Source organism: Poeciliopsis prolifica, unplaced genomic scaffold (assembly GCF_027474105.1).
Source record: "Poeciliopsis prolifica strain line A6 unplaced genomic scaffold, Auburn_PproV2 SCAFFOLD014, whole genome shotgun sequence".
NCBI lineage: Eukaryota > Metazoa > Chordata > Actinopteri > Cyprinodontiformes > Poeciliidae > Poeciliopsis > Poeciliopsis prolifica.
In genome coordinates this window covers 1,490,657-1,511,824 of record NW_026562389.1, presented here as the reverse complement: position 1 = coordinate 1,511,824, position 21,168 = coordinate 1,490,657, and the positions used below count along the sequence as shown (strand labels likewise).

General features: G+C 37.8%; 1 protein-coding gene across 1 annotated transcript in view; it reads left to right on the top strand.

Moving 5' to 3' along the window:
* Positions 1 to 21,168, top strand: part of pde4d (phosphodiesterase 4D, cAMP-specific) — a 190,699-nt gene that overhangs the window by 12,245 nt on the left and 157,286 nt on the right. The window contains exon 2 of the mRNA XM_055039685.1: positions 8,148 to 8,246. Within this exon, the coding sequence (XP_054895660.1) occupies positions 8,202 to 8,246 (45 nt within the window). The 5' untranslated portion in view covers positions 8,148 to 8,201. The remainder of the gene's footprint in view (positions 1 to 8,147; positions 8,247 to 21,168) is intronic.

The window sequence follows — 21,168 nt, the reverse complement described above, 5'->3', positions numbered from 1 at the left end:
AAGGTCCTTTACCACATGGTCATCCTTTTATAGTCCAGCATTATGTCCACAGACAAATCATGTGGACATAATGCTGTTGGAAGTTTAAAAATCCTTTCAACTCAACAAAGCACACAATTCATGATAAAATCTCTAGGAGGTTCCATTTTATTCCATTTTATGTTTGTGATGGTAGGACAGAAAGTTTTTTTTTTTTTTTTCCTATCATGCTTTCTAAACAGCCAGTCGGGATGTAGAAGGCGTTCACTGGTTTTTGTGGAATTCCTACAGGTGGCACGGTGTGTGCAAATTTTAAGTGTACAAATTATGGATTTTTCTGCATCTTATGTCTAAAACATAATCACTCCCCAAGCATTTTAAGAGACACTGTGAATGTGGATTATATCACATCATGTGAAAGAACTAAAATCCCATGTGTTTGTTCACATATTTTATTACTGTCTTTTGTCAATGCACTAAAAAATTGTTGTTCTGAAACATGTTGAACATCCAGGTCTGTGTTTAGTGTTTATTAATAAATAACTGTTATGTCCTTTTTTTTGTGACAAATCTATTCTTTTTATCCATTGCAGAAATAAAAGCACAGAAATTTTCTATTGTTTTGCTATTGCGTTTCAGGCTGTTTTCAAAATACTCCACTTCTGATGGCACCGATTTCACACACAAAAAGAAAAACAATGAACTCACTCTTGGGTCTGGTAGACAATGAGCTGAATATAAGACCATTATTTTCAAGGAGCTTGAGGTGTGAGAGCTAATTTACATTTCTAAGCAAATGTTATTGTATTATCATTCCTGCTTGGCTTGCAGTGAAATGGTTTAAAGCTTTTTCCCACCGACAAAATGCTCAGAGGAGCAAAAAAATAATAAATAAAATTGGGTGTTTTGCAGTCATGCTCAGTTTGCCAGTATACGCGGCAGTAAACTTTTGATATTGCAAAGCACTGAACCTATATGTTTTTAAGTACTGACCTTTGTAATTTTCTGAAATGGAGAGTGTATGAAATGATAGCAGTAATATTCCGCATGCATAATGTTTTCCTAGGGATGTGCAGCTGGCTGGCTTGACTCAGACTTTTGCATAAGCAAAACAGCACAACAGCAGTTTGGAAGGTCAGAAAAACACATTATTTTGAAATTAAACCAGCTTATTATCTTGAGAATGACACTCTAAAAGTTGATTATTGGCAATTTTATAAAGTCCGTCTGCAGAAGTGGGCGGAAGAAGAAATGCTCTTTGTTCATGAAAAGTTAAACTCCCAACAGTCGCTTGATGCTAAAACTGAATCTCTGTGGAAGTTAATGGTTGGCTGTGTCAGCAAGATTTATAAGCAAAGGTTGTGGCTGTGGGCCTCTTTTTGCCTGTGGGTCCAAAAATATCCAGAATTCACCCAGGGCAGGTTCACAGTCATACTGGTTTGTTAGCAATTTTCTTTACAGACATAACGATAATAACTATTTTTGCGAGGGTAGCTTCTGTTGCCAGTTTACTGAAATGGGGTGAATCCACTGCTGCAGTTAAATCTCCAAATCCCTTCACATGGAAACCCCTGTTCTGACTTTGGGTTAAAACACGTGTAGTTGTTATGGTTTCATTGCATTTTAAAATAAAGTCATATTTGTTCACGTTTCATGCTTTTTAATTATAGTGTATTTGGACTTGAATGACATGGTACTGATAAATACTCACATTATTTCAAAATCATATTTTTATGCATTTCTCCTTGTAATTTCTACAAGGAGAAATTATCATAGATAAATAGTTCTTCAGCATCCCCATTTAAAACTGTAGCAAATATAATCTGATCATAATCTGAATTGATACATTTTTTTCTTGGACATTGCAGAAAACGTTGCTCCAGGATCCCGGCAATGCTACGTACAGCGTTGCGTCTTGCTATAACGCAGTTTAATAATATGAATTCTCCACCCTTCATCCCAGCAAACACACACAGTGGAACCAGTGAGCACATCAAACGTAACACATTTATTTCAAACACAGACCTGCAGACAGAGAATTCATCTTCCACAGAATTCCCTTTATTTCCTCATGTAACATTTCTTTTTTTGTGCTCACACACGTCAAAACATGCTAACCATGTTTTGCCATATCTTCCAGAAAAAGACAAAACATTTTGTTCAATACTACAGCTTTTCATGTCACTTCACTTTCTTTTGAAAGCTGTAATAATTCTTTTTTAATTAGTGCTTAGAAGGATCTTTGACCTCTTGATTGGAATCTTTAGTCATTTTTCACACTTGAACACTCAACTTCAGTGATGCTTGATGGTCTCCATACCACCAAACATTTTCAATTTGTTTTGAACCTGCAGACAGAAGACCAAATTAGAACGCTCCAGGATCTTTTTTTCAACCTATCCCTGGGAGACTTGGAGTTGTACTTGGAATCGTTATCTCCTTGGAAAGTTTAGTGATCACCGAGTTTTTAATATCTCCACAGAACGTCGAGTCTACTTCAAGTTTTTTACATTGATTTGCAATTTTTAGAATATTCAATGAGGTGTATAAAAAACTTCTTCCCATTTCTAAATTTGGCGGCATCATCTGGAGGAGCCCCTGCTTAGTTTCAGTTCCCCTCTTTGAGTCAGTGGCAGTTGAGACTGATGTTTGTGAACACCGACTACTTTACTGTTTGTTAATAAGCCAGGCGAGGGCCCAGCTTACTTTAGACTTGGTTCAGCAGCGGCCTTAAAGCTGCAATCAGTGACTAAAATAAAGTCAGTCTGAATCAGAGAGGCTGATGATTTGTGTTTTGAATGAGCGCCACCAGGCGAAAAAAATTCCACTTCAGTCAACCAGACTGATAATTGGAAGGTACGTGGGGAGTTCTCAGATAAGTGTCACTGCCTATTTACTAAAACACTGTGATGAAGCACGTAATGAACTGTAATTTATTCTAATTGGATAAAATCTCAGATGGAACTTTGCGGCAGCTTTAAAAGATGTGTTTCCCCAATTCGACATTCAAGTTTGAATATTAATATCTGTAATGTACAATCTTCCTGTGGCTTGTCTCCAAATAATTAGTTTGATAAATTAAACAGAGGAACGGTTATTCATTAACGTGGCACACACTGTTCCGCCAAATGGAATGAAAGTGACGGGCTTCAACACAGCCACGGAGGCCGGCTCATCTCATCTGATTGAATGGGCACAATAAAGGGCTGAGATACTTTTGACCGATTATTCAATAAGCAGCTGTGGGTTCTCAACGAGAGAAAGAAGACGTTTCAAACAGCAGCTGAAATTTAGAGCAGCCGCGACCTTCTGCTGCTGGATGAGGAGAAGCCATAGCTGGACTCCCTTTTGCTCCCTCACCTTTAATGTGATCAAATAGGATAAACTCTCATCGCTCTCCAAAAAATGGCAGGAAGTTAATTGAAAATCCCATCATATCGAAAGGACATATGAGGAAATCACATCTATGGAGGGCAGTTTTCATTTTTCCTCTGATGGGAGAAGAAAAGGTCCACCCACCCTTCCCCGCTGACACATTCTGGCAAATAAAATGCATTTTACTGTACATTGTTCATGGTTAAATATTGGAATATGCACACATTGTCAAACATAATATCAATTTAACTTATTTTTCAGAACCTTTATAAGCTAAACAAGCAATATTGTTGCTTTTTGAACAGTACACTTGCAAAATCTGACTTCATAGTAAAAACAAAACTTATTATATGAGATAAAAGCAGGGGATAAGGGAGAGATGTCATTGATGGATGTGTGTTCTTCATTTCATCTAAATTAATGTTTTCTCATTTCTTTGGCAGCATATGTATATTTTTTTACCCTAAAATCTCTAGGAATTGTTTTGTATCTTTAGGAACAACTTTGTCTCCGCTATTAGAAATCTTATATTTATTTGAGGTTATCCTTTCAGATGATCAATTAGTCAATTAATTGACTGAATAATTTGACATTTCAGCAGCAAGGTGGTTCAAGGTGCGTTACATCATAAAAACTGAAAATTACAAACTTTACAAGATACTTTGCAAATTAGACTGATTATGTCAAAAAGATCATTTATTAGTCTATGTCTGCCATTTGAAACTCCCTGCAGGGGCATGACAATTATATATCTTTTATCTTCTTACAGGAATAGAGATATTTTTAATTTAAAAAGGACAAAAAGGTTGTTTTTTTTTTATTTCTAAACAAAACAACACAACACAAAACAACATAATTAACATTTTCTTTCTCCGTCGGTGCTTTAACTGCTGTGATTACACTTCCAGCATTGTTAGTGATTCTGACCAGGATTGAAGTCTGTAAGCTCAGACCGAAATCAGCCTCCTGTGGTTCGACTCCAGGAACTCCTGTGATGATCTACTTCACACACACACACACACACCCAAGTACACACACGTACGTACGCACATACACACTGACACACAGCTACCAAATGCTTTGTGTCTTCTAAATATCAAAATCCAAAAACACTGTAAGAAAATTTAGGTACTGGAATCACTTTTTTTATCTCGTGAGTGCAGTTTTCAGTGACGCGTCTAGGATGGTGAATAATGGCGGCTGACTAAGATGAGGAGTGTAATGCTTTCCACTTTCCCTCCTCTGTGCACTTTCAGACTCAGCTGCTGTTGATTCCATTTGTGCTAGATTAGCCTTGTGCTTTCAAGACTGATGTTCTTCGAATGCCAATGAAAATGAGGAGAATTTATTTAATTCATCTTTAACAGCTTTCTTCCAAATCATGCCATTGCCAGACCTTTATTTGCCAAGTGCTACACGCTAGCAGAGAAAAGCAGTTCCAGCTGATGAAAGGCTTTTCACCTTTTTTTTTTCAGAATAAGCACATTTAAAATATTTGGCTGATTTTTCAGACAGCTCCTACAGGCCAACAAAAAGAGCAACTGAGCAGAATCTGCAAAGCACAACAAATCTACCAACATCTTGCAGTTGTATCGTAACTGAGTCAACAAAGACAGAAACTGAATTAAAACATTACTTTTTTTAAATCAATCAATTAGTGAAACAAACAAATAAATAGATGAACAAATAAATACACGCAAAAGAAATTGAACTCAACCAGCTGCCTTCTGATGTTGGCGCCTGTGAAGGAAATCTGGTACAGATTAATCAGAGAGCAGCCAGAATCACATGCTGACTCTGGCAGAGCTGCAGGGATTAACCAATACAGACAAAAGCAAGCAAAATATTAATTGTGTGCCTTTTTAATGCCTCCTCTCTGGAAATGTTAAGAACGGAACAATCTCTGTAAGAAACATTTACGTTGCTTTCAAAGTTGTAAGGAACACAGTAAATAAATGTTTTTTCTCTTTGGTCAGGGGAGAGAAAATGGACACATCATGACTGACATGGAAAGCCGCATCTATGACAGGAAGCTACCGCTAGACATCACCGTGAACACGCCTTATACATGTTGAAGCATGGCGATGGCAGCTTGATGATGTGGGGAAAGTTTTTCTTTTTCTCCGCAGGGACAGAGAAACTTTGGCCTGCTGTTGTCTCTGATCCGCTGGTTGTGATCGCCAGAGGCATGTTTACATATGTTGTCATGTATGGGCCAAACAGGATGAAGCCACTGCATGCCAAGATAATACGAATGTGGCTGCAGGACAAAACGCTTTGTTTCCCAACCACCACAGACATATTGGTTGGACAAAAGTTGTTACAGGCACTGTTCCCAAAGTTTCTGCTCAGATTTTATTTAGAGCATAAATTGGAATTGAATATTTTCTTTCTTTGAAGCTTTTGCAGGATCACAACACCTTCCACTCAGTAAATGGAGTTGCAGATGCATTTCAGCACTGCTGGTCTTGGCTAAGTGTTACAGTGTGTGTGCATGTGTGTGTGCAACTGTTTGCTGAAAGAACATGGAAGATGGTGAGGAATGTTTTGATAGAGAGCATCCATCCTCATGTTTCATCAGTTTGAACCTCTGGGCTGATTAAGGCCTTATTGTTCCTCTGGTCACTAAGAACATCGATTAGGCCTCATTTATTGACAGCACAATTATTATTCTTAACCAGATTAAAAGCATTTATCGTGGAATGCTAAGTGTATGTATTGCTTGGTGCACATATTGTTGATATAGTTCAGGGATTCAAGGGTTTTTATTGTCATACCACCTCCGGCCACCAGGGGCTCCCCAGCGTGCCCCAGCCCCAGGCCAGGGTGGCTCCAGGGTGGGACCTCATGTACGGAGAGAACAACCCCTGTTTCCAATGGTTGTATCATCATAAGGGATCTTTGGGCTGCACTTGGTCTGGTCCCTCACCTAGAACCCATTTGCACCGGGCAGCAGAACTCCTAGGATCACTGGGACACGCAAACCCCCCCACCACGATAAGGTGGCAGCCCATGGAGGGGGTGTGTGTGTGTGGGTGTGTGCGTGTGTGTGTGTGCGTGTGTGTGCGTCTGCGTGCGTGTGTGTGTGTGGGTGTGTGGACAGCAGGTAAAGAAGACAGACACGGGGCAGGTGTAGGCTCTGGGTTATTAGGCCAGGTAAACAGAAGACGCTTGTGTAACTCTGGCTGATAATTCACTGACCTTTACCTTTTACACTCTAATGCATTCTAATAGGCCAGCAGATCCCAGCATGTCTCCTTTGTTACCAGCACACACACACACGCTTTATGATGGCCATTTATCACAGTATGACATACATACACATGTACACACACCTATCTTGTTGTCCAGGAGATCAAAGCGTTTATATTCCTCTACCTAAAAGCCCCTGAGAGAAGGAGAAATCCTCAATCTGTTAAAGACACACTAACTTACTGAAAAGGACGCAAACTGAGGAGACAATAAATGTTCTTGTTTAAAATATATTATTTTCCTTGACCAATTAGTGCCAAGGAAAATTAATGGCACTCCTGGATAGTCAGTTTTACAGATGCCTTCAATGGCATGTCAAGTGATATTGGGTATGTTGCCATTGCAAGCTGCATTGTTTTTAGAATGATTGAGAAAAAAAAAAGAATAATTTGAAGTTACACTACAGAGAGAAATCCACGAAATGAGGGAATTTGCAAAGGGGCAGGATCCACAACAAAAAAATACAGAAAAAGTCATTTACAAAACAATAATGATCAGCGGCACTGTTAGTTGCTCTTAGAATCCTTTTAAAATAAAAAAAATAACTCAGAATACTTTTTTCTCTCTGGTCAGGGGAGATGCTTTTGTCTGTATTGTTTAATCCCTGGAGCAGAACTAAAGTATTTTTTAGTTTTCATTCTTTATATTTCTTTATTGAGTCAAGTTTGCATGAACTTTAAATTTGAAACCCCTGTCTTTATGTTTATCTGGAATATAAGGGCCCTTCCATCTTTTATTCATACTCTTATAAGTGAGTATTTCAATAAAATGTAATTTACATAGAAAATTGGTATTTTCTGAAGGACACTGTCTCAAATCACCCCAACAATGGTGCATCACTGTTCATTTATGGCCATTTCATTCCCTCAGCATAAATCATGTAGAAAATCAGTGGGGTGAGCTGCAGAGAAGACAACTCATCCCACCTGGGACTCAGGGGCCACCCTGCAACTTTTAGTAGCAGGGATCTTGAATACGGATCCCCAGTCCAACACACCTGAGTCAAATGACTGAATTACCTCTTCAGCACGTAGTAAACCTCCACAGAGTTTTGCTAATGAGCTACTCATTGATACATTTGTGCTGAAGCAGATGTAACATCTAAACTTTGCAGGAGGCCCATTCTCAACGACCAGAGCTTGGGATCCCTGATTTAAAGTGACTGTGCAAAAAGGAATAATCAAAGATTCTGTATGAGGGAGGCATCCTACTGGAGACAAATTACACCCAGCAGGAAAGTCAATAAGTGAGCCACTGGGGATTTTGTCTAAAACCTCTTTTTCTTAACTTGTGAATTTATCTTCTGGTGAATAAATGTGCTCAGATGAAAGGTTGGCATTCTCTAGAAATGTTCCATGTTAAATTATATTTCTGCATTAAATTAAAGGCTTCTTACACATCTTTACCAGGTGTAAAGGGGTGCCAAACAGATATGTAGACACCATGTGAATTGCTCACTAATTTGAATATAATAGAACATTTTTTGTATGGTTTTTAAGTGTTGCATCTGTATACAGTTTATTGTGTTTGCTCTTTGCTAGCTCCCTCTCTAGTTAACTGTGAGGGACCGGGGCCTGCCAGAGGTGGCTCGCAACATGCAAAAGGATGACCGGTCCGGGGACGACAGCCAGCGGGAAAGTGTAAGCTAACACCAGTTTTTATAGTTTGTAAAATGTGCTTTAGGATAGATCAGAATTCAGTTATAGTTTTGGGATGTACTAGTTTCAGAGTAACCCATTAAGGGCCACAGTTCACATCTAAAGCGGTACAGTGAGATTGCATTGAAACCCAATAACTGTGATGCATGTCGTAGTAGGAAGATTGCAATTCTGAGCATGCTATTCAGAGTGGACAGTTTGACTCTGCCATTTAGCAGAAAGGTCTTTTACTTGAATATTTTACATGCACATCCCTGAATACTGATGCACAATTTATATGCTGAGTGAATTGTTTATTTTCTATTTTCCAAAACAATGCTCCACATGATGTTCACAAATTTCTCTGCAAGGTTATATAGTGGTGCTTATTTCTGATACAAACCTATAAACAACAACATTATGACTAAATATTTTTCAAAATATATTTTCCTTTTATCTGAAGGCCTAGTGCCTACTCAAGCAGATAAACCATCTTATTTTTCTGGACTTTTTATATGTTGATGGCCACCTTGACATTTTTATTTCCAGGAAATTGGAAAAAAAAAATCCACATTTTTTTTTTTGAAAACTACACAGTAGTTTGTGAACGAAGAATCAGCAGTTGACAAACAATATGAATAGAGATTTCTCTTTGTTTCCTCATAATAAGTGAGTGTTGTATTCAAATAGGAGAAGCAATTACTAAATCTATTTTGTGTAAAACCTGAATATTTATTCAAGTATTTTACTTCCAAGGCTGTGAATTCCAGAAAAGTCATTTTTGTGGAATCTGGAGTTCCGGATGGTAAGTTTATACATGGTTAAACCTGCCTCTATCCATCTGGATGGATGAGGCAGGTTCCCAGCAAACCCTCACAAAAAACAACATAGATTTCACCAGTAATAGAAAAAAACCACACACATTTTAATGCACAATACCACAGTGAATATAAAAGTAATTATTCTATCTGTAATAATTTTCCTGTGCTGCTGCAGTGAACAAAGGCTATTTTTGAGCTACTACTTTCAAACAGCAGTAGAGCTGCTGATTAAAGTTTTTTATTGCTGAAGAGATATAAATATCTCAAGTATATACAATTCAATTAAATATTTGTTTGACTAAAACATACAGAAAATAATGTTTAGAGTGACTTCATCTAACGCCTGTTTGTCTTTTCAGTTGGTGAGATTCTGCCTCGTGAAAGATGTATAGCTCAAAATTACAAATATTTAGCAGAAGTGCAAAGCTGGTATTTTCATTCTCTTCATCACATCCTCCCATCCCCCACAACAGCTTCACCGCATCGTCTCTCACACGATGTTGTCAGAGTTGTGTGCAAGCTGTCCATCACCCACCTCTATCCATCTGGATGGACGAGGCAGGTTCCCAGCAAACCCTCACAAAAACAACACAGATAAGAGTAGAAGGATGAATATCAGATACAGCAGCAGCAGGCTCTGTCAGGATTAATCTAACAGACAAATAAGATATCCAGTCATCCTCCTGACCTTGACTGCGAGTCCAAATGTAGGTCTACTTCATGAGATGATTTCAGAGAGAGGGACAAAGACATAAAGACAGATCTTTATCTTATTTGTCTGGCCAAATATGACAAAGATATTTAAATATATTTATTAAAATATCTTTCAACAGATCTGCTGCTGTTTGACACTTGTTTCATATTTCAACATCTATATATAAAACAGCCTTTAAATTGAGAGTTTCTGTTCAACCCTCTGTGTGTAGAGGGACATTAACATATCATCACACTATATGTAGTTTATTTAAGGAGGTATTGAACCAATATGTGAAGACAGTGCCAGTGTAAGATCAACATCCACTACTTATCAGGATTCAAACAGTTAAAATAATCTTTTAAATTGATTATTTGAATTGTGTCTTTTCAAGGTGGAAGAGTAATACAATTTTGGTCATTTTTGAGAAAGTAATTGAGTGTGTTAACCTTCTTTCTCCATTCTTAAATCAGTTCAGATGAGTGTTTGGGATCATGGTTCTGCTGAAACACATGATTCTGCCCCAAATTCAGGTTGCTGCTGTCATTACTCCACTCGGAGTAAAACAGCCCCACAGCAAGATGTTGTCACCACCATGCTGGGCAGTTGGTGTTTTGATATTTGCCAGCTCCACCTAGTTTCTCACAAACACAGGACCATACTAGAAACTTCACTCTAAAATTACTTGGGGATAAGTGCCTTTACACCTCCCCCCAGTAACATGTGAAATGGAGGAGGAATTCAACTCACAACCTTCTGAGTGCAAGAGAATTACACAGTTAGACACAATGCTCCTACATATCTGTTTCTCTGTGTGTTAGATGTGTGTTTTGTCTTGATGAGAACCCAAGCAAATTTTACCTGACCTGGGCTTTGATTTGATATGGAGTTGAAGTATTTGGACATAGTTTTGTCTTAATAATAATAATTTCACCTAATTTATATGGTATCGAGGTTAATAATCTCTCCATGTTTCCTTCCAAATCAGCTACCTGCTAATTTGACACACACAAACTGTGCAGCCACAATTATATTGTAAATAGTTTATTTACACTTTATTAGGAGCAAAATCAGCGAGAAGGAAAAACTATTCTATTATTCTATTATTATCTATTTTTGATTGATCCTGAGGTGAACGCGGTTGTGGAGTACGCCACAAGGGGGCAGTATAGTGTGAAGGCAGCAGGTCCGCCAGGTGGAGGAAACTCTTTTGAACAGTGTTGCGGCTTCCGCTCAAACTATGAAGCTTTGCTGCATCAAACCAGGAGGACACAGGTTGTTTTTGAAAATCCTAACTTATTTTCTTTCTTCAGTGACTGCAACTTAGTAATGGAGATAAAATCCAGATACAGGTTGCCAAGGATCCCAATTAAACATGAGACATAGATTTGGATTCCTGGATTACCTTTTCTAAACCTGGACTTAAACTGACTTGTAAATTTGTGAAATCTTGTTCTTCATCAGAAAACTTAACCAATCTATAAAAAACAAAATAAAAGACTTCACACTAAGCCTGTATCAAAAACTGAGTGATCCAGATACAATAATATATAAATATAAATTAAATGCAAGTGGTGGTGTATAGATATTTTTCAACATGCATGCATTTTTTCTTCCTATTTTGGTTGAATATTTTGGTTGAATAATTCCACAAAAAATGTAAAACTGCGTGCCTTATTTTTTTCAATGTTTTTGCATTGCAGATAAACATCTGACTGAAAATGCATTCGGATAAACTTCAAAAACACTGATGACTATAATTTCTCCAAATCTCCTGCCAGAAAGAAAAGCCAAAGGTCAGCTGTTTGGAAAAAAAAAAAAAAAATCAAATGACATTTTTGCCTCTAAGAATTGCTCAAACTGATTCATGCCAGTGTGCTAAAACAAAAATAGATACTCCTATTGGCAGAACAGAGCAGACTGTACAAACAGAAAAGGTTGCTGCAAAAACTGTTGGAGACAAGAGCAAATGACCTTTAAAATGGAATAAAACAGCACCAACGGAGCGAAAATTGTTTGATGATTCACATTTGATGTCTCAGAAGCGGCTTTAGAAGAGAATGTTCTGAAAGAAAGTGTCCTGGGGAATTGTTATTGAATATCTCTGAAATTTACCATTCATTTGTGCTGTGAAATAACAAGGACGATGAATGATTAAATTAGCCAAGAAAGTAATAGCTCATGTCAGACGTGGATGTGATTGGTGACCTCACTAGCGTGAAGCGTGCAGGTCATTGGGTTGCAGCTATGAGACTTGACCTCCCAACAGTGGTAGAGAATGGGTAGGACAGCTAATTAGAGAGATGGGAGGAAAGCCAGAGGAAGCGATTAAGACAAGAGGTGAGTGTGAAAAACAAACAGAAAGCAGCAGAGAGGCTTCCTCACCGTTCCAAGGGTCACATTAAGGTAGAGCGGGGACACAAGCTGCACTGATGAATACGCTTCCCAAGGCTCCCGGGGGCTGTCCAATCAGGCGGTGCCATTGATGAATAGTCATGAGTCACCTTATCAGCATTGCCATGGTAACGCAGATGTGGCTGCGGCCCCGTGAACTTGATGAGGGAAGAGAAATGGGCAAAAGGCTCCTCTGTCTCTTTCCCTGTGCACATCTTGATCATCAATTAGAGCCTGGCAGGGAGGCGTTCAGACCAAGGGTTTTGCTTGGTGGATCAGGTGAATGGCGTGAAAAAAGGCAAGTCAACAGATGGAAATGAGGAAAAATGACAGTAAGACAGCAGGCGAATGGGCTTGATGAGAGCAGGGAGGCGGGAGATTTTGATCTGTCTTGACTTAAAATCACATTAATTAACGATAAAGCCAATTGCCGAGCTACACGTGCAGGTGAGGGCTGACAGGAAGAGGAGATGGGAAGCGGATGACGAGATATTTAATAAAAGAGCAACAAAATTGGATTGGGCAGTTCTGCAGAGAGAAGCGATATATGAAAAGGTAAAAGAACAGCTGGAGCAAACAAAATAAAGAAAATGGACAACAATATACTAGTATTAATGTTTTCTGCTTTCTGTAACGCGATAAAATGTAATGAAATTTTTTATATTGTTAAAAAAGTTGTAAAGTGCAGTTCTATGAGCTTGATGAAATGTGAAAGAAGCAAAACAGCTTTAAATTTGTTGGCACACTTGATCATTTGATTTTAATTGAACTACTTACAGAAACTCTTTTTTTGTTTTGTTTGTTTTTTACAATCAAATGGTTTGTTTGTGAATGATCTTGGAGGCAGAGTCCAGGCAATTGCTAGCTCCACTTCAAGTTTATTGCAAGAATTTTAAAATCTGGTGGAAATTCTGGTGGCTGACTGTTTCAAAATTGTTTGTCATGTAATTTGTTTTTAACTGTTATTTTTGTGAACATCAGAATTGAACTGCCTTGTCTAAGTCCATTTGCAAACAGGACTGGTCTAATGAAGACATTTACTGAACAAAAATGGTTGATGAAGTATTTATTTGGGGCAATTTATTTGATTGAATAGTTTTGTGATCCCTGAGCATTGCCACAAGTGTTTCTCAAAAGTTTGAGAAAGACAGAACTGACAGAACAGGTCAGCGACACGATAACTGTGGATAAGAACCGTCTACTCACCACTCGTTCCAGACATTGTCAATTGCTTTTCAGTCTCTGCTTATTGACGTGCTTATTCACAGGTCAGTGGAGCAATCTGCAGAAAATTCAAAACATGTAATTGAATTTATATCACCAAACAACGGGGATGTCCTCAGGCACTCATAATATCTCTCTGGGCCAAATTATTATTATGTTTTTTTTTTATCAGTGTGGTCTTCACGCAGTTTTCTGTGTTGAGCCTGCATATAAATGTTGCTTAGGTAAAACGTTATGCAGAGTCTGATTTGTATTAAATCTTCTAATTTACACCGTGTGTGAAAAAACATTATTCCCCGCTAACCGTTCTCATTTCACTGCCTGTGTTTAAAGTGTGATTAATCTTGCACGAGATGTTTGGCGGTGTGCTCGTTCCACGACCAGAGGTTGATGAATGAAGAGTGATGTTTAAACAATTGCCTGCAAAGGTCGTTTGTGAGGATACAGAGATGTTTGCTGACCTCTTAGAGTGAAGATTTACTCCAGGAAGTGGCATCTCTCTGGCTCTTCCTTCTGTTGAAGCAGAGCAGCTTGTAATTGTTTGTCTTTGTAACACCTTTATTAAAACTGCTAGCAGGCTCAGCGATATATCTTGAAATTTCCACATTACAGCACAGTGATAATGACCATCTGCCCAGATGATGAAATAAAAGAAAATGTACTTTGTCTAGTTTAATAGCTTCAGCCAAGAAATCAGGCTTCTTTTCTTTCCTGTTTTTTTTCCCCCTTCTACTTCTGATGCTAAGATTGTCCTCCCCCTGATGGTTGCTGGCATTTTATCTCATTTTTATTTTGTTATGCATCAAGCAACACACACTGATGCCTGAAGCTGCGGAAAACTCTAGGTCATGTCCCTGCCATTTACCATGATCGGACTGATGAGTGACCTCCGATTCTTGCCTTGTGATATTGCACAGCTTTGTAATAGAAAGACAGGGGAAATCCCTCCAGGAAAACACACCGCCAACCACTTTTTTTTTTGTCTGTCGTGTGTTTGCACTGCAGATTATGTTACAGCTATTCAGAGGGCAGAACTTGGAAGAAAAATCATCCCATAATCTCCCAATCAAATAGAAGCTCATTTCACCACTAGCTTTACTTTGTGCTTTATTTAGGATTAGGAGACTAAAGTCAAGAATTGCTTCACAATCTTTGGGCAATGTAGTTTTTGGGGAGAAGTCTGTTTAGTAACGCTCTTACTAAACAGAGTAGTGGTTAAATTTTAGTGTATAAATCATTTTGTTAGTTATTATTGTGGTTTCTTATTCTCTTCCCAGATTTGTTTCATTTGTGATGCATTCAGTAGCAGCTTCTTTTACTCCCACATGCCTCGGTTGATTTGATCCCCAGAGCGTCCTCAAACTATTTTTGTCATGTTGAAGGCCACATTATCCTTTAGGAAGGAACACTGCCAATTTTTATGCAGTTGGTTTGTGTCACTGTAACCTCCTGGCGAATAGCATGTTCTTTTGAATCCAGGCAAAACATTACCCAAAGAGTTGTACTGTCACTGCTGGCTTCACTATTCCACATACAGTACCTTGTTTATTAAGTTATTTATTCATGTTTTACAATTTTATATGAAACATCAAGACAATGAGACTGCAATTATGAATTGGAACATTTTTTAAAGTTATTTATGTTTTTTTTAATGAAGAAAAATCTAAAAGTGTGCATTTATTTTCATTTTCATGAGTAAATGTTTTGTTAAACCATTTTTTGTTGCCATAATGGCTGAATATATGTCAATCCAGGCTGCCGATGTGAAGTTAATGGTTTTGAAATGAAAATATCTGACCATGGTTTTTCACTGGTTGCCACAGATTCTCAATAGACCTGGTGGCACAGCTTACTCCTCTAATTGTAGAGGAGTGTGTTTCATAATGTTTGTTCATTCTGAAATACATTTAGATACTTATGCATATTGCATATTTTTGTTACTTTTAACTGAAATGTGAAAAAAAAAATGTCCCAGCTACCATGTTTATGATTGTTCTTCTGTAATGAGGATGCATAGAGTATTTTCCTTCTCATTCAGGGTTTGATAATGCACAGACCGCATGACTCTTATAACAGACAGCAAATCCCCAGCCTGGAATGTCGCACATTTCCTGCCATTATTTCTCATGTCACATTTTCCCCAAATAACACCAGTGTAAGAAAAAAAAAAAAAGACGGAGAGTTTTCTGCTGCTGTGTCCACGGTTTTGCCTTGCCTTTGAAACATACATTACAGAGCTACCATGCTGTGAGCCTTGATGTTCTGCAACCTTGATGGGAGTGCAGACATGTGCACAAAGTACTACATCAAAATCAGAATATGCATGAGTATTCAAATGCTGTCTACAAATTGACGAAGGATCTGCAGGAGACTTACTTAAGCAGAAGAAGTTGATCAAATATGATGGCTTTATATGTATATGTTAGGATGAGGCTAAAAATACAGAGGGAACTTGATATGACTGTAGCAACAGACTCATAACAGCCTCAAGGAAGTGTTCGAAAGAGGATTATACAGGTAAACTTAAAGAAAAAGTTTGAACCTTTAGATAGATAGATAGATAGATAGATAGAGATAGATAGATAGATAGATAGATAGATAGATAGATAGATAGATAGATAGATAGATAGATAGATAGATAGATAGATAGATAGATAGATAGATAGATAGATAGATAGATAGATAGATAGATAGATAGATAGATAGATAGATAGATAGATAGATAGATAGATAGATAGATAGATAGATAGATAGATAGATAGATAGATAGATAGATAGATAGATAGATAGATAGATAGATAGATAGATAGATAGATAGAAGCCAAGAATGTAATTTGCTGGTAAGCCCTGTGATTTGTCTAATGTAGAAGACAAAAGGAGCTCTTCTTTTATGACCCCACAGTTTTACAGCTTTGTTTTTGCAGTAAAGATGCTCACACTGGTTGTAAATACCAGAAACTCTCACCATGAAATAAAGCTGAAGCCTCTATCAGATTTTTTAGCCCGACAGTGCCTGCATAAAATGCAAGAAAATCTAGTTTTATGAGAAATTACTCCTGTTACAGCAGAGTAACAAAAAACAATTGTAAATGAATTATTCTCTGCAATTTAAGGATTCTAAAACAGAAAAGGGCAAAAACTTGGAAAAAAACCCAAACAACCAATTCAATAACCCTGAATTAAAATGTTCTGATTTGTTACCAGTGCAGTCACAGCTTTGAGAAAAAATGAAGTGAAAACTGCCAGTGAACTCTCAGACAAACAGGAGTACTAAATGTCTTTTTCAGCCCGGTGATTCACTGCACTTCCCTCGAACCAATCAGTTTCGGGTTTTTTTTAATTACCTCGCTTGTTTCCTTGACATCTATCTTTCTTTTTTATGTTAACTTCTTTCTTGCTTCTGTCACTCCTCTTCTCCTCTTACCTCAGGGTATTCCCCAGAATCCATTTCAGTTTCTTCACTGGTAGAAAAAAACCAAACATCTACTGCAGCAATAAAATCAGAGAACAGAGACGAATGATGTTGCTGATCATGAATAGTTGCGCAGACTGAGCTGACTCTGCCCTCAGGGTGGAAATTAAGAGAGTGCATTCCTGTTTTTTGATCCAGCCCTTGAAGCATCTCATGATAACGGATATTTTGTGAAGTACCTTATGGAAGAACGACAGTGTGTGAATATTTTTGTTGTCTAAGTGGTTTCTGTGACCTAGAGTTTTAACTTTCATGTGGAAATATTTCTGTTTTTTAAACTTATGATGTATACAGTCTAAAATATATAAATCCATGAAGTTATTGTGATAAGGTGAAGGTCAAAAGGTGATGATATTTGTTTCTGTGTGGGAAAGTGACAGAATGCCTTTTAGCGTCGCCTCAGGTTTCACTCAGACACTCTTTGCAGATGCTGTTGATAATGTAAGCTTAAAAAAATAGAGGGAAAGCTGCAGGGAAACAACTTCTTGTAGCGTGCAGACACCTCATACTAATAATTCACCAACTCTGTGTCTGTGAGAGTAATTGTCATAAAAACCAAACAAAACCACGGAGTTGAGACATTGTCCAGAAATCATCCAAAAGTCAAGCAACACCATCGGAATTTTGGTGGCCTATTAATCTCTGAAAAGGTCAAAAGAAGAAAGAGAGCGCTGTCAAACCAATCTCATAAAGGATTCAACTGATGCATTTCCCATTCGCTGGAATCTAAGTGAAATGAATTCATTCATCGATCGTGAACATAAGCGTGAGTAACTTGAAAAGATTCACATGTGAAAAGCCTTTTGGATCTCAAGTGGCTGAGCCTGGAAACGGCATTGCATTATGATAAGAAATGAGTAATGTCTGACGTGCAACAGGACCCTTAAAATGTGAAATTCTGAGAAGGAATTCATATCAAATGAGTTCATCAGATTGTGTGTGGAAGGCAAGAAGTGGACCAAACGGAATGGGGAAAATATTCTAAAATGAAGGATAATAAGGCGGGATCTCAGCCCTCAGATATGGAAGAGTTTGATGTGGGGAAAAATACCTGAATGGTGCCAGTACTGAACCACCTGCTTCTCTGTGAAGCCTCACATCAAGAGTTTTCATCAAAGGCTACAACCCCCTACAGAAACAGTGGATGAATTATTTTTTCTTTTTGTCTCATAAATTTTATTCTGAATCCATTTTTAACCACTTCCATAATAAAAGCGTAAATCAAAGCAGAGCGTGAGATGTCTGTTTTTTTCTCAGCTGCTGCTCTGTAAGATGCATTTTCATATTGGTGGCAGATATTAAAATGACAAATTCAAGGAGTTGTATCCGGGTGTGCATGCAAACTTTTTGTCAAGCAAGACTACTTCCATGAAATATGACTCAGATTATCTTGAGGAATCTTGCAAGGTAAGGGCTCAATTTAGAGTCTGATCCATTTTACATCGATTTCTTAAACTGCCTGTTCCCCTAAAATTAGATCAACTGGATTAGGTACTTTTTTACTGAGACCAAAAGAGAGTTTCACTGTGTCACAGAGCTAATTTAAGGACCTGAAGTATCACTCTTCTGGATCTTTTAAACTGTTAGCCTTTGCTGAAAAGCTGATTGGGATGTGTTTCCTGAAAGGAAGATGCATTGCCATCATAGAACAGCTAACCTTCAATTTGCCAAAAAAAAAGCACTTTACTAATAGGTGATTGCAAAATATTTGCTTCAAGTTTCATTTCAAAATTGTGTTTTTCTTGTACATGATTCTTAAAGAGCTCATCTTGCTAATTAAATTGTTAATTTCAAACAACTAAAGCTGCTCACATTATTGTCATCTGTCAGACTTTGAGATTTATTTCATTTGAGCTCTGTGCCTTGAGTTGTTCCTGTGGTTTATATTGTATAGCTTCTACTTTTGTTCTGTCTGGATGATGTTCCTTGTATTTTTCTCCTTCAGTTGCATCACATTGGGTGACTCACCAGATTGTCCATACACTTCCAGCGAAATATGGCATGACAACATTGAATAAAAGAATGGAAATAAACTCTTCAAAACTTATTTTAGTTTTACTCCCAGTCATAATGCTAACCCAACCATTAAAGTTCATGGTTCATGGTGACAGCATCTGGCTAAGAATGTCAAATATGTGGTGCATGTATTCTCAAATATTCTCTAAACAATCAGCACTGTTTATGCAATTTTAACAAAAGCAGCTAATCACATATAAATGCTGGTATTTAACTCTTGTTACTCTTGAATAATAAAAAATTCTCAAACATATTGGGCTAATATCATTCATAAACACACATTTATTGCTAGAATAGTAGTTCAAAAATCTTTCTCTCTGGGTGAGAGGATGGGATTAGTACAACAGATCATCACTGGGCAACAAAGAGGCACACAAAACTAACAATCATGCACACTCATTCTCAATTAAGGGCAACTTAGTGAGACCAAGAAACCTCACACTCATACAACCTCCATGCAGAAGTTCATGCAAACCAAGACCTCTAGTTAGGAACTTCTGGCTGCACGCCGACAATGCCACCCACTGCTTTATCATGTTCACTTGTGAGGTATAATTTTTTTTAGACTATATTTTCAACGTGTTAAGAGTTGTATGTTTTAACTCAGACCTGAACATTTAAGAGAGCTGGTTGGCCGATGCATACATTAGTTCTGACTGAGTCGATGTCAAGCTGAAAATAGTGACTAACCTTGTGATCAGGATAGAAATTGTGCATTAATTTTATGGTGAGAGGGTAAAGATTTTGCAAACTTAGCTGATAAAATCTGTTCCACAAACAAGGTTGATAATCACTTCCCCATGATCTCATTTGTCTGTTTCAAACTTTTTAAAGGTAACTGCAGTTTCTTTGCAGAAAATATTCTACAACTGTTGTGCTGTTCCAGGACCTTGCAAGGAAAGTGGGTATAGGCAATGAATAGATGGATAGACATCTATTCATTGCAAACGTGAAAATATTTACTCATATGCTTCAGACAATGCTCTTGATTTCCTCTATAAATCATCAATCTTCCTCTTATTTTAAATGCTTTCTGATCCATTTTAATCACAAATTAAAGTTTGTTCGCTGTTTATTGAAAATTCATCCTCTGGGGTCACACCATGTAATTGGCCACACTGGAACAGGTCAACCTGACAACACAGATTATAATATGAAGTCCACTGAGAGCACAAGAGAGTCATTGCAGACCAATTAACCTTTCCCTGATCCCACTTATCATAGAGAGACACTGGAGGCGTTAGGAGGGACAGCCAAGTGAGTGAAAATGAATCGATCATGTGCATAATCATGATACAGTAGGAACACACACATGTATACTGAGTATCCAAATGATAAAAACAGAGATGAAACAAATAACTGATCATCTTATTCATTGTTCTGCAGAAAACAAAAACAGGGATCCAAACTCTGATGCCACATAACACTTTGAACTGCCTTATTGCTAAAATGTACAATACAAATAAACCTGACTTGACTTGCCTAAACATTGGCCTAATCTGGAAAATCATAACTTCTTAAAGCCAATTATGGTACTTTTTTACATTGCTATAGGACGCCAAACAGCATCTTATAGAAGACCGATGTTGCACTGAAGGGCCCACACGGGCCCACAGGAAATACTGGACACTTGAAAGGTCCAGTATTTCTAACTGAAGGAGTTTGGTAAATCTCCATATACCATACAGTGTAGGCCCTGATACGTTCTGCCTCAGCTGCTGCATAAGCCGTATTGAGGTGATCAACCTGTGGTTCCACTGAGGTCTTAAGCAAGCTCAAGTTGTTCAAAAAGTGACCTTTATCTCATCGGCATTATTGAATCTGGTGCGTCTCCTGTTTCTCTTAACAATACTCTGTAGAGCATCTATGGACCCCAGGTCCATTGATGCTGCCTAGATGATCTATAAACTTCGAGTCAGAGAAATGTGCTGCAATCAAATTGAGTAATTGTTATTAAACCTGGCTGTGTTTGTCCAGTCCTACTGGAAACTCAAGTCAACATCTCTATAAACCTTACCATCAGAGGGAAGCATAACATGGTCTCAAATTACCTGTTAGCTGCTCTGCAGTGGTACCTCCTCACTGGCCCTTCAGTAGATTCTGTTCACTATTCTTCCAGATTCTGGGAGTTTGATTTTCATCTAATAGCCAGGTTTACCTTCATTTGACCTTAGACTGTGTTATGGAAATTTCAATTATCAAAGAAGGAGAATCTGTTTCAATAATAAGATAAAGATTAATCTTTGTCTTTAGGTTTCTTTATTCGAAGGTAAAAACTGAGCAACACACATCACATCGTTATAT